At 46.7% G+C, this 12193-nt stretch overlaps 1 protein-coding gene across 5 annotated transcripts in view; it reads right to left on the reverse strand.

Annotated features, from left to right (window-relative positions):
• Nucleotides 1–7729: 7729 nt before the first annotated feature.
• The window catches only part of CRACR2A (calcium release activated channel regulator 2A), a 138605-nt gene continuing 134141 nt past the window's right edge, over nt 7730–12193 (reverse strand). For all 5 annotated transcript variants that reach the window (XM_032254495.1, XM_032254494.1, XM_032254496.1 and 2 more), the window contains 2 exons: nt 11658–11734; nt 7730–10173 (listed from right to left, as the gene is read on the reverse strand). In XM_032254495.1, the coding sequence (XP_032110386.1) occupies nt 10089–10173; nt 11658–11734 (162 nt within the window). In that variant the 3' untranslated portion in view covers nt 7730–10088. The remainder of the gene's footprint in view (nt 10174–11657; nt 11735–12193) is intronic.

The raw sequence follows: 12193 nt of genomic DNA on the forward strand, positions 1-12193 counted from the left end.
GCTTCTTCCTACACACTAGTCAATGCAGAAGTCCCTATTGGCTGAGGTTAGGGGTGAGGGGAGGACTGGCCAGAGTGAGGGCACCCAGCATTCCCCCTGGGGCGTGGAGCAGAGATTAGGGGTACTTACTGGTCTCTGGCAGAGTTGAGGGAACCCAGACTCCTGTGCTCCGAGCCACTGCTCAGACTACAGGCTTCCTGTGCCACTGAGTGGGCTGGAGGGAAGGGGAGAGCAGGGGAGATGGGCCTTATGAATGAAAGTTGCTTTGGGAGGGGGAAGGAGAGAAGGGGAAGGAAGGGGAGAGGGGGCAGGGAGGGCACAGAGGAAGGAAAAATGCAGCTTCATCTGCTTGTTTGTGTTTCTTGTATTTAAGATGCCGACTTCTAGCATATTTTTAAATCCATCAGACATGAAAGGCTGATTTAAATAGACCCACAGTGTGAAGCTGATGATTTCACTTGCCACAATAGGCAAGCTGGCAGGGTTCTGGCCAGGATCCAGCACCTCCCTCTTCGCCAGGGAAGCTGCGGAGCAAATCGCTCTGGGCTAGAGAGACTGCCAAGCCAGGTGCTTTCCCCTCCCTGATGGGGATGCAGAGGGAGGAGGAGGGATGTCGGGAAGCGGGGGAAGAAGTAGGGCAGGGAGGAAAGTGAAGAAGACATGGGTTAAAGGAGGAAACTGAACTTGAGAAGTGAACTAGCCCCCGTCCTCCTGGGCCAGGAAAGCTACCTAGCTGAGGCCATCCTGACTTCCTGTGCTATACCTGCTCACTTCACTCTCAGGTCCAAGGCTGTGGGGTGTAGACAGGGGCCTTGTAATCCTTTGTGTCTAATTTCTCACCTGCATTTCTAAGAGCAGAGCTTCAGAAGCAGCCAGTTTCGTTGCTGGACAGCACCCTTGGAGATAAACTCCCTCTTGAGATAAATTGAAATCCTTTCGCTCTGCCATCTCCAGTTCTAAGCCGGCCCTGTTGAGTCCCTCAGAATAAGCTTAAAGCCAAAGTCAGCCCTTTATCCCTGAACCACATACTCAGGTTCCCTCTTCAACACCAACCTTTTATGCTAGTTTCTAGTCTTCACCCTAAGTCATTACAATATAAATCTCTGCAAAACCAACGTATTTCTGGGTGTTAATATATTTCTTGCTCTAGTCAATGCAACAGAATTCCAGGAAACACAACAGACTTTTGCCACTTGCTTTTGTTGTTGTTATCATTCAACACCGTGACGATCTACTCTGGGGCTAGGCCAGAGGCTCCTGTTGGCATACAGGACACAAAGGTCTGTCGGCCAGAAGCTTGTCTACAGGTGGTGGGGCCACGCTGGCTGAGAAGTGTATTCATGGGGAAGGGTAGAGGGTCCAGGAGCACTGAGCACCCTCCCGCTGCAGAGTTGAGAGTCAGGTGAGGCGGGGTGAGGCCCTGAGGGGAAGGGAGGGAGGAGTTCTGGCAGAGGCATTTGTATGGCATATTAATTTATACTTGTGTGTTTCTAGCTGTTTCCTCCCCTCACACACGGTGAAGCCCCAAAGGCTGTACGTCAGCTTGTCTTCCTTTCTAGCTCTCTCATCTTTTAATATAACCTGAGACAAACACTGAGTGTCTTACAGCTTCTGTTGCTGGGGATCAAAGAGCATTGAATCCTTCCTTCCTTCACAGAACATAAATGTTGGTGACAGTGTTTCTTAAAAGTTTTTATTGTGGTAAAATATACATAACATTTACAATTTTAACCATTTGATAATGCAGAATTCAATATCATTAAGTATATGTCTAATATTGTGTGCAATCATCACCACCATCCATCTCCAGACCTTTGCCATCATCCCAATGTGAAAGTGTTTTATAAACCATCTATGTAAAGGCAGGTCAATTAGGAATGTGCTATCTGAAGTCTTGACTGGACAGAAAATTTATCTATACACCTACCTACTGTGTTTTTGTGTGCTTTTTTTTTTTTTTTTTGACGGAGTTTAGCTCTTGATGCCCAGGCTTGAATGCAATGGTGCAATCTCGGCTCACCACAACCTCCACCTCCCAGGTTCAAGCGATTCTCCTGCCTCAGCCTCCCAAGTAGCTGGCACTACAGGCGCGTGCCACCACGCCCTGCTAATTTTTGTGTTTTCAGTAGAGACGGGGTTTCACCATGTTGACCGGGATGGTCTCAATCTCTTGACCTCGTGATGTGCCCACCTCGACCTCCCAAAGTGCTGGGATTATAGGCGTGAGCCACCACATTTCTCCTTTCCCAGGGAAATGGGAGGTGCTCTCACCCATAGCCTCAGCCTTTCCAGTTACCAAGAAGTGTGGAATTTTCTCTCTTTTATGTATATTGTTTTCTTTCAGTCTCTTGCATGGGGAGACAGAGGACAATGTAATAACTATCATTTGTTTAGAGCCTTTCAGCTGACTAAGCTCTTTCCCAGGAGTTCTCTTTTGACCTTCACACTAGTCTGTGAGGGAGTAAGGCAGAGAGCACTATTTTGCAGATTTGAAAGCAGGTTCAGAACATCAAGCAGTTCCAGGTTTTGCCCAGGGCCCACACAACTTGTGTGCAGGTCCTTATTCTGAGCGGGCCTTTGGGGCTAGAGGAAGCACTTGAGAGAGCCACAGCTGGGTAAGGACCAGGAAGGCTGCTTTCACAACAGGAAGGAGGAGACATGGCAGGAAGCATCTTCTGTGCAGAGGCGTGGAGTCCAAGTCAAATTGAGTTGTTGCGCTGCCTGCAGGTAATGGATTGTACTCGTGGCAGCTGGGGAGGCCGCGGGGTGTTGAGACAGATGCTTTGTTGGGCACCACACTGTCTGAAAGGCAATTGAATCACAGCAGCTGGAACATGCCAACATTTTGTTTCAAAGCAAGAAGTAGCAACTCATTTGCACTAGTGAGGCAAACCCTAAGGTCTACGTAGGCCACAGAGGCCCAGCTGTCCAGCCTCTAGGACTTGAAGCTCCAGTGTAACTGGAGCAGCTCACCAAGGCATGGGCCTTGTACCTGAGAAAGGATGCTCTGCTCTCCATTGTCCCTACAAGGCCAGTGTTATTTGTCAGATACTGTACCAAACACGTGGCTACAGAGATGAATGCTCCTGCCCTCAGGCGCTCGGTCCAGTTCCTCTAACTCAGCAGGACCCTGTGGGCAGCGTGTGTGAATAAGCACCATACAGAATGGTGCAATTTGCTTCAGTGCAGAGTGGCCTGCGGAGCCCAGGCACCTGATGTTGGGCCACACCCTGACACTCTGCCCTTGACCTAGCGTGACACGTGCTCAATGAATCCCAGTTCCAGTCATGTTTCCCAAATTCATTCTGAGTTCACGTTTTCATTTCTATTTATAATTTTTTAAAAAATCCTATTCTCTCTATGTTCTTCAGGTATTTTTGTTTTAGCATTGCAGTGTTGTTTATGGGTGGTATTTATTTTTATAGGTCAGATGGATCCACTCATAGTTCGTTATGATAGCACGGGCCTCACTCGTCCTAGGAGCACTCATTTGCTGGGAGAGGAGTCCCCTGGTGCCATGACAAGGGCCTGCAAGTACCACTTTGGAACCGGAGCCAGAGCCTTGATGAAGTCCCAGCTCCGAGAGAGGGTCAGTTCTTGGACCTGACTCAGCCCTCGCCCCAGAATGATAAATGACATACTCTGCCCAAGCTCCTCAGTTTCTACATTGATTTCGGGTCCTCTGCCAAGCACCATATGGTTTCCCAATCCCCATCATTTCTAGCAATGCTCTCCCTAAGTAGGGCACTTTGATTAAATCGGCTCCACTGAATTGTATAAAAGGTGGAGTCATGATGTTCTTTGTCACTGCTATTGTTAGTAATTAATATGCCTATTAATAGAAACATCAACTGAGTTAGGAAGTGAGGGAGGAGGTTTAGAAGGTGATTGTATCTTGTTAACCCTCACCACCACCAGATAAGAAGGGAGAAAATAACCAATACAGTAAAATCCTATGGCTTTTGACTAAACTTTGTTGGAATTTGGGTAGCCTCTTTCTGTGCCCCAGAGGAAGGGAGGAGAAGTGGCAGTGATCCTAGGGCCAGTCCAGAAGCCAAGCTCAGGCTTTGATCACAACCAGTAGTAACAGGCTGCTTGGAAACCCATGTGTACCATAATTTCATTATTTTGAAGTAATTAAGTTGGCTTTAAAAAAAAAAAAAAAGCTTCAAATTTGCCCTGATTTGCAGTCTTTCCCCGCAATCCCTTTTGAGTAAAGCTTTGCAGGATGACTAAATTCTTGGAAGGACAGGGAAGATTGTCTGAGCATGTCTAGCCTCCCTTCACTTCCCCCAAGAGACTGGGTAACTCCTTGGGCAGCTTACCTCCAGAAGGGCACTAGAAGCTCAAGAAGAGGAGAGGCTTTCTCAGACCTGAAGAGCCTCCTCCCTCTTACAATCCAGAAAAAAGGAGAAACTTTGGAGAGGAGGGTAGAGGTCAAGCTAAAGAAAAAGACCAGAACCCTAGCTGGGCTGTGTGAAGTGTGAGGAAGAAGGCAGAGACTGATAAGCAGAACTTGGTTTGTGCACAGGGCAGATGGCTACCAATGTAAACTCTTTGAGCCTTTAAGCTATTTTAAATATTTAAAGACCTAAAGTAAATCGTGTCTGAATAACTAAAGTATGAGAACAGTATCTCACCAAATAGAGAATATCAGCAAACACAGTGAAAATATAATAAGGAACCAGACAGAAATTCTGGAGTTGAAAAGTACAATAATGGAAAAGAAAAATTCACTAGACAGGCCCAATAGCATATCTGAACAGGCAGAAGAAAGAACTAGTGAGCCTAAAGATCAGTCAATTGAGATTACCCAATCTGAGGAACATAAAGAAAAAATAATTAACAATAATAAACAGAGACTCAGAAACCTGTGAGACACCAACAAACATGCCAAACACACATAAAGGGAATCCCAGAATGAAAGGAGAGAAAGAAGTAGAAAGAATACTTGAAGAAATAAGGACCGAAACCTCCCCCAATTTCATGAAAACTATTAATCTACACATTCAAGAAGCTCAACAAACTCCAAGTGGGATAAACTTAAAAAGATCCATAGCTGGACACATTAAAATCAAACCATTGAAAGACAAAGACAAAGAATTTTGAAAGCACAAAGAGAGAAACAATTCATCAAATACAAGCGTTCCTCAATGATACTAACAGCTAATTTTACATCAGAAACCATGAAGGCTGGAAACAGTGGGATGGCACAAAGTGCTGAAAGAAAAAAAAAAGCTGTCAATCAAAAAGCCTGTATCTGGCAAAACTATCCTTCAAAAATGAAGGATAAATTAAGACATTTCTAGATAAACTGAGGGAGTTTATCTTTAACAAGAGAGCTTGTCTTTAACAAGCCTGCCCTACAAAAAATAGTAAAAAGCAGTCCTTCAGGCTGAAACGAAAAGGGGCAAGATAGTAATGTGTATCAACATGAAAAAATAAAGAGCACTAGTAAAAGAAATCATGCAGTTAGATATAAAACAATACAAATTTATTTTTTGTTAGTAACTTTTTTCTTTCTGACTTAAATAAAAGACAACTTCATAAGGCAATAATTATAAACGTATGTTGATGGGTTCAAAATGTATAAAGATGAAATTTGTGACAATAATAGCAGAAGGGAAGGGAAAATGGGACCATTAAAGAGCAACAGTTTTGTTTACTTGAAATTAGGTTGTTACTGACACAAACAGATTGTTATAAATTGAGACGTTAATGGTAATCCCTAGGGCAACCGCCAAGAAAAAATTCAAAAATATATGGTAAATGAAATAAGAGAATTAAAATGTCACACTAGAAAATACTATTTAACATAAAAGAAGGCAGTAATAAAAAAAAACAAGATTTAAAAAGACATACGATGTATAGAAAATAAATAGCAAAGTAGCAGACAAATCTTACTTTATCAATTACATTAAATGTAAATAAATTAAAGTTTCCAATTAAGAGATTGGATAAATAGATTTAAAAAACATAATCCAACTGTATGCTGTCTCCAAGAGACTCACTTTAGATTGAAATGTACAACTAGATTGAAATTAAAAGGGTGTAAAAGATATACAATGCAAACAGCAATAAAAAGAGAGCTGAAGTGGCTATACTAATATCAGACAAAATCAACTTTGAGACAAAAATTGTTACCAAAGACAAAGAAGGTCACTTTATAATGATAAAGTGTCAATCCATCTGGAGGAAATCACAATTAGAAATATATTTGAACCTAGCAATAAAGCCCCAAAATACATGAAGCAAACTGAAATCTTTGAGAGTAGAGAAGGCAGCTTTGTCCTAAATATTTAATTCCCATAACCCATTATAGTGGTTAGTGTCCTATCACTAGGGACTCATTCCTTTGGGTCAAAGTTTTGCCTCCCTTACAGTTCTTTATTAAACTATACATACGGCCCTGGAAGCCACCAATCGCATTGTAATTCCATTTAGCTGAAGTTGGTTTAAGTGCCGTTGGAGCAGTTACTACTAGTGACAGAGACAAACGGTTGTGCCATTTTTGATAGAGTATATAGGTAAGGCCTGGCCTGGGCCTGGAGGAAAGCACGGAGAAGGAACATCTCAGAGAGCGTAGAAGTATTAAGAATAGAGAAAGAGTATCAGATGAGGAGCAGGGAGACAGCTAAGGTATCACAGGGGAAGAAAAAACGTCCCACAGGGAGTGTGGAGTGAAGCAAATGCTAGACAAGAAGCAAAGCAACTGGCGCATTGGTTTGGTGATGAGGTTCTTGATTTGGCAACTCAGGGCTGAGGGCAGCAGCAGAAGAAGCAAAAGGTGTAAGAAAAGGGGAGCAGGCAAGAGCCAGGGATGGCAGTGAGCACCGGTCATTCATAGGTAAACACCCAGGAGTTGTGACCAGGTCTGAGCTGCCATCGGAGTGGTTCCCAGAGCACCACAGAGAGGGAGGGAGGACTGGGTGCTGAAAGGCCGTGGGCACTGATAGACAAACCAGGAAGCTGGGAAACTCACAGGAACAAAGAACAGCAAGAGGCAAGCCAGATATGAGCTCAGAACTCGGGCAAATGGGTTGGGCAAACAGATGCCCAAAAGAGGTTATGTTTGTGAAAGTGCCCAGTTCCGTGCAGATGCTTAGCAACTGTTAGCTGGTTCTAAATATAAAACTGAAGCAAGGCAAGTGGCCAGGACAGCAACTCAATGTTGACAACAAAAGTAGCCCCTACTTATTAACACCTCTTCTATTCTGGGCACTGTGCTAGGTACTTTACATACATTACCTCACCTAATACTAAAACGACCCTGTGAGGTAGACATTGAAAATTCCAATCTATAGATGAATGTGGATCCTGGCTAAGCGATTAGCTCAAGGCTACTACAAGGACATGACTGGGACACAGCCAGAAGGTTTCTCTGGCAGCCTCTGGGGCAGAATGACAGCCCAGGGTGGCTCTGATCAACATGGTGGCTTAAAAGGAATGGAAGGAGAGCTGAGAGCTGGGGACAAGGAACTTCTCAGAGTTCCTCTGGAATCCTAATCCTCCACTCTTTTTTTAGATAGAATCTCATTCTGTCCTTCAGGCTGGAGTGCAGTGGCAACATCATAGCTCACTATAATCTTGAACTCCTGGGTTCAAGCAATCCTCCTGGCCCAGCCTCCTGAGTAGCTAAAACTGCAAGCTCACGCCACCATGCTCTGCTAATATTCAATTTTTTTTTTCTTTTGTAGTGGTAGGGTCTTGCCATGTTACTAAAGCTGGTGTCAAACTTCTGGTCTCAAATGATCCTCTGGCTCAGCTGGGATTACAGGTGTGAGCCACCACACTTGGCCTTCTCCCTCTTTTTAAAAGGGGGGGGGTGGAGAAGAGAGGAGCAGAGGCCTGAAGACCGCCCTCCCTGCCACCTCATTCCCTTCTCTCTCCTTTGAAGAATCATGGGGATTTACTCCACATACTAGGAGGCCAGACCTTCCCTGCCCTAAACCTTGCATGCTCTGTTTCTAAATGGAAGAATGCAGCAGAAAGCCAGGGGCAAAGTATAAAGACATTTGTGGGCTTAGGGAACCCCAGGAATGGCCTGCTGGCCCCATAAATCCCAATAGCCATGTTTGCTTTTTGTCAAAAGCAGAAGAGTGAGTTTACTTTCTCCATGGCCACCGTGACCTTCTATCCTTCCTTTCCCTTTACACACTTGACACTGACACACACACACACACACACACACACATTTTAGGGCCACCTCTGGGTGACCCCATGCATCCCCTCTCCCTGCCTCATCCTATTAATGGGACCACCACCACTGCCCTTCCTTAGGGGAAGGGAGTTTCCTATGAATTCTCTAACCTTGGACTGAGGTCCAGGGCCAGCCTATAATGGAAAATAAATATGTCATCTTGTGCATCTGAGCAAGAAGAGCTCAAAACATCAAATAGCCCATCCCCTCATTTTACTGCTGTGGGGGGAGCCCAGGGAGGGAGCGGGCTTGCTTAGGATCAAGGAGCACCTCCTGGTACGCCGTCCTCATTGTAGTTCAGCACCCTCCATGGGCTCGCTGGTTCCTACGAGTGCTCAATGAAAGAGAGGAGTCTGCAAAAAAGAGGTAGGTACTTGCCCAGGGGGCCTCTGACTCTTTTGGGAGTCTGGGAGGAGGCTATCGGAATGCCTTGGGAACTCTGGCCAGTGGTCTTTCTCCCCTCCGTGTGGCTATGTGGGGTTGTCTTCAACTGCCTTGTTGGAAGCCTGTGGACACTTTCTGCCCCTCTCCCTCTCTGTGTGCCCTGCTTGGGTGTGAACCACCCACTTTCCTGTAGGGGCCTGGGTCTGAAGGCCCAGTGATTGGCAGTGATCTTTGTAATAACTTTCATTCAACTTCCCACTCAGGGCAAGAGTGCGGTGACGGCTGGCTAGTGATGCCGGAGCTGGCTGGGAACTCACCACCACCCAGCTGCAGGAGTCCCACGGGGCCCAGATCACTCCCCCAGCGCAAGGGCCCTGTGCTGCTGCAGTCGGGGGTGCTACATTCTGCTCACTTCTCAAACACCGGCAAATGTCAACATCACAGCCACACTGAAAAAAATACAGTGATCCAGAATAAAGTACAAGAAAATAAAATGAAGTCAGTAACTACGGCCCTTGCGCTGGGCCCCACTGCCTGCCTGTCAGTCTACCCTGTTAATCATCATGTACGATTTTTCAAAGAGCTATTTTGAGAAACATTTAGAAAATGGCTTTTATATAGCTATATATACCTCATTTATACCTTCCAGAAATGGTCGCTCTGTTTAGCAGCAGATGGCTTTTTTCCACTAGTTTTCTTTTCATTTCTCAAAGTTAAGTAGGAAGTCAGCCCACTCCCTAACCCCAGGCATCCCTTCTCACCCACAGTCCACCCTGGAGTCAGGGTTGTGGGTGGGGGGTGAGGAGGAAAGGCTGTAGGTTTTCCATAAGGCACTGTTCCAGAAAACCCAAGGGGGCAGAGGCAGTGGACATGGTGCTGAGAGGGAAGGCTCAAAGCTTGGCATTACGGAAAGAGCGGAGCCCCCAGGTCAGGGGTAGAATAGAATGTGGCTGCCCTGGTTTGCTGCAGTCAACAACAACTCAGGTATCTCCAGATCCACACAGCACGTGTAAGAGTAGCCCTTTGGCCTCCGGAGGACAGGGGCCAAGCAAGATTAACTACCCTGGCGGCACCTGAGTGCTGTACCTTTAGCCTGCAGGAAGCCGCAAGTGAGGCCCTACATGGTTGTCATGGCAACAGCAGTGCTGAGGCTCCTAAGGGCGAGGGAAGGAGAAGGGGGGTGGAGAAGGCACATCGTGGTTTTTCTGGAAAAGCCCATCTGTTTCTTTCCCCCCAGGAAACTAAGTCAGGGAAACACAACAACAACAACAAAGGGATGGGCATCTGGGGTCTAGAAACAGAAAGGAGAGAAAAGACTCTGAGATGCTCCAAGAGCAGCTCTCCTGATGGGATGTGCTTCCGTTCCTTTTGGGGGAGGCGAGTGACTGACAAAGAAAAGGACTGGGCGGACCCTGGTGGGTGGCAACTGTGCAGGAGCCATGTGCAGGATCAGGGCAGGCTCTGTGACCTCAGGCTTGCTGGGGGCAGTCCTGGTAGGGCCCTATCAGCCACAGCAGGATTTCTGCTTAGCGGGTCGGCCGACCTGAATGGTGTCCTCTCTCACTGTGTCTTCTTGCTCCTTGAGGAACCTGGGAGAGGGAAAGAGATGGTGTCAGTGATGGAGAAGGTGACAGGCCCAGGGGCTGGCCACCTGGACCAGCCACCCTCAGGTTACAGGCCATCTGGGCCATATGGAGAGAGCCCACCCTCACCTCGGCATCAGAGAGAGTACTGAACATCTCACCCTGGACAGTACAGGTGCACAATTGTAATTGCAAACCCAGAGAGTTTAGTCGGCATGGATCCCTCAAGACACCTCCTCCAGGACGCCCCTCGTGATCCTCTAGGTGAGCCTAAGAGCCCCTGACAACATCTGACTCTTCTTCTGTCATGACCCCATCACCCAGTGTCACAATGCATGGCTTCCCTGGCTGTCTCCCTCAGCAGAAAATGAGTTGCTTGGGACCAAGACTTATTTTTTATCTCTGTGCCTCTGCAGCCTATCACAGTAACCAACACACAGGAGAGGCTCCAAAATATACTGATGGTTTGTGACCTCTGCAGAGGGGCTATGCCATGTGGCCACAGCTCCAGATTAAATGTAGTAGGTGACGGATTAAAAATAATGGTAAACACCTTGTCTCTGCTTTATACTTTCAAAATGCTTTTGCAATACGCATCTCCTTTGATTCTCTCAACAACCTATGAGTGGGCAGGGAAGGAAGGTGTGATTGATGTTTCTACCTTCCTGACAAAGCTCAGAGAGGCAGGAACTTGCCCAGGGAGTCAGGGGCAAAGAAAAGCCTCGAATTTTCCCTTATGATACTCCATAACCCCATAACCTCGCCAATGCACAGAGGAGTTGTTCTGGGCTCTTAATTATTCAAATAAAAAATCGTTTAAATGCCCCCAGAATGAGTGCTGAGCACAAAATGGGCTCTGTTAAGTATTTGTTGGATGGATGAATGAATGAATGCTTATGTATTGAAAATGAGTCCCAGCGTGGTTTTGTTGTTGAAATGTTTGGTGTAGGCAGGGCCTTAAGGAACCAGTCTTTTCATGCTCTCAGTCCTTTTAGCACTATTATCTTGGTTACCTCCTGTTGGCTCCCCATCACAGCCCCTCTTCTCTCTGGTTTCCACACCCACTCCCTTCCCCCACACCCAGGAACTCATATTATAACCCATTCTTGCCCTCAGCTGGCTTCCAACTAGTCCCTGCTAAGATATCAGCCAGTGCTGAGCGGCCCCTCATCTGACCTTTCCCAGAAGGATTTGCATTTGAAAAGAGCATCCCTGGGAAAAGACAGCTTTAAGACTAAGAAGAAGACTGCAATGGGGGTGACAGGCAGGGATGCTTTCTTTCCCAACATCATTGTTTCAGAAAGCTGCTCCTGACGCTGCAATCCCACACAAAGGCCTAGGACCCCATTGCTTATACTCAGGGGGCTCCAGCCAAGAGGGAGGAAGCAGGGTCCCAGGCACGGCCTGGGCAGAGGGAAATAAGGTGCCTCCCTGAAGGCAGACACAGCTGGACACAGCAGTTACCGTACCTGGGGAGCACGTGTCTTTACCTGGCTAGATGGAGCAGGGACTCTTTGGTATTGTGACCAGAGTAGGCGCTGCATTCATAGAAGATCAGATTGTTCTCCTAGAATCATAAAACAGAGTGAATGCAAGAGTATTGGAGTGAGAGGGCACCGTGTGGGTGGTGGGAGGGCCCCTTGTGCATGTTCCTACAGCCTTCGCTTCCTCTTACAGGCCCCCTGATCTCCTCAGAGTCCTTCCTCACTCTGTACACGGCTGATTTCTGTCTCCACAGGCTCCCTGACTAATGCAAGTTCTGTAACCATCTCCCAGGTGAGCTGTAACAAGTGTAAAACCACGAAACCGTTTGCTGCCTTAGTGCTTCTTTATACTTTCCCAAATGACTCTCAAGTGCATACATGCTCATTCCAGGTCACACCAGCCCTGTGATTCAGGCAAAGACACAAAAGCCAGGGCAGGCAGTATTCTTCCCCCTTCACAGGCAGGTAAACTGCACCGAGAGAGGGCACTTGGCTGACTTGTTCAGTCCCACACTGAGTTAATGGCAGAGCTCCTTACAGCA

The sequence above is a fragment of the Sapajus apella genome, unplaced genomic scaffold (genome assembly GCF_009761245.1).
Source record: "Sapajus apella isolate SASKATOON/1434 unplaced genomic scaffold, GSC_monkey_1.0 scaffold86, whole genome shotgun sequence".
Classification (NCBI taxonomy): Eukaryota; Metazoa; Chordata; class Mammalia; order Primates; family Cebidae; genus Sapajus; species Sapajus apella.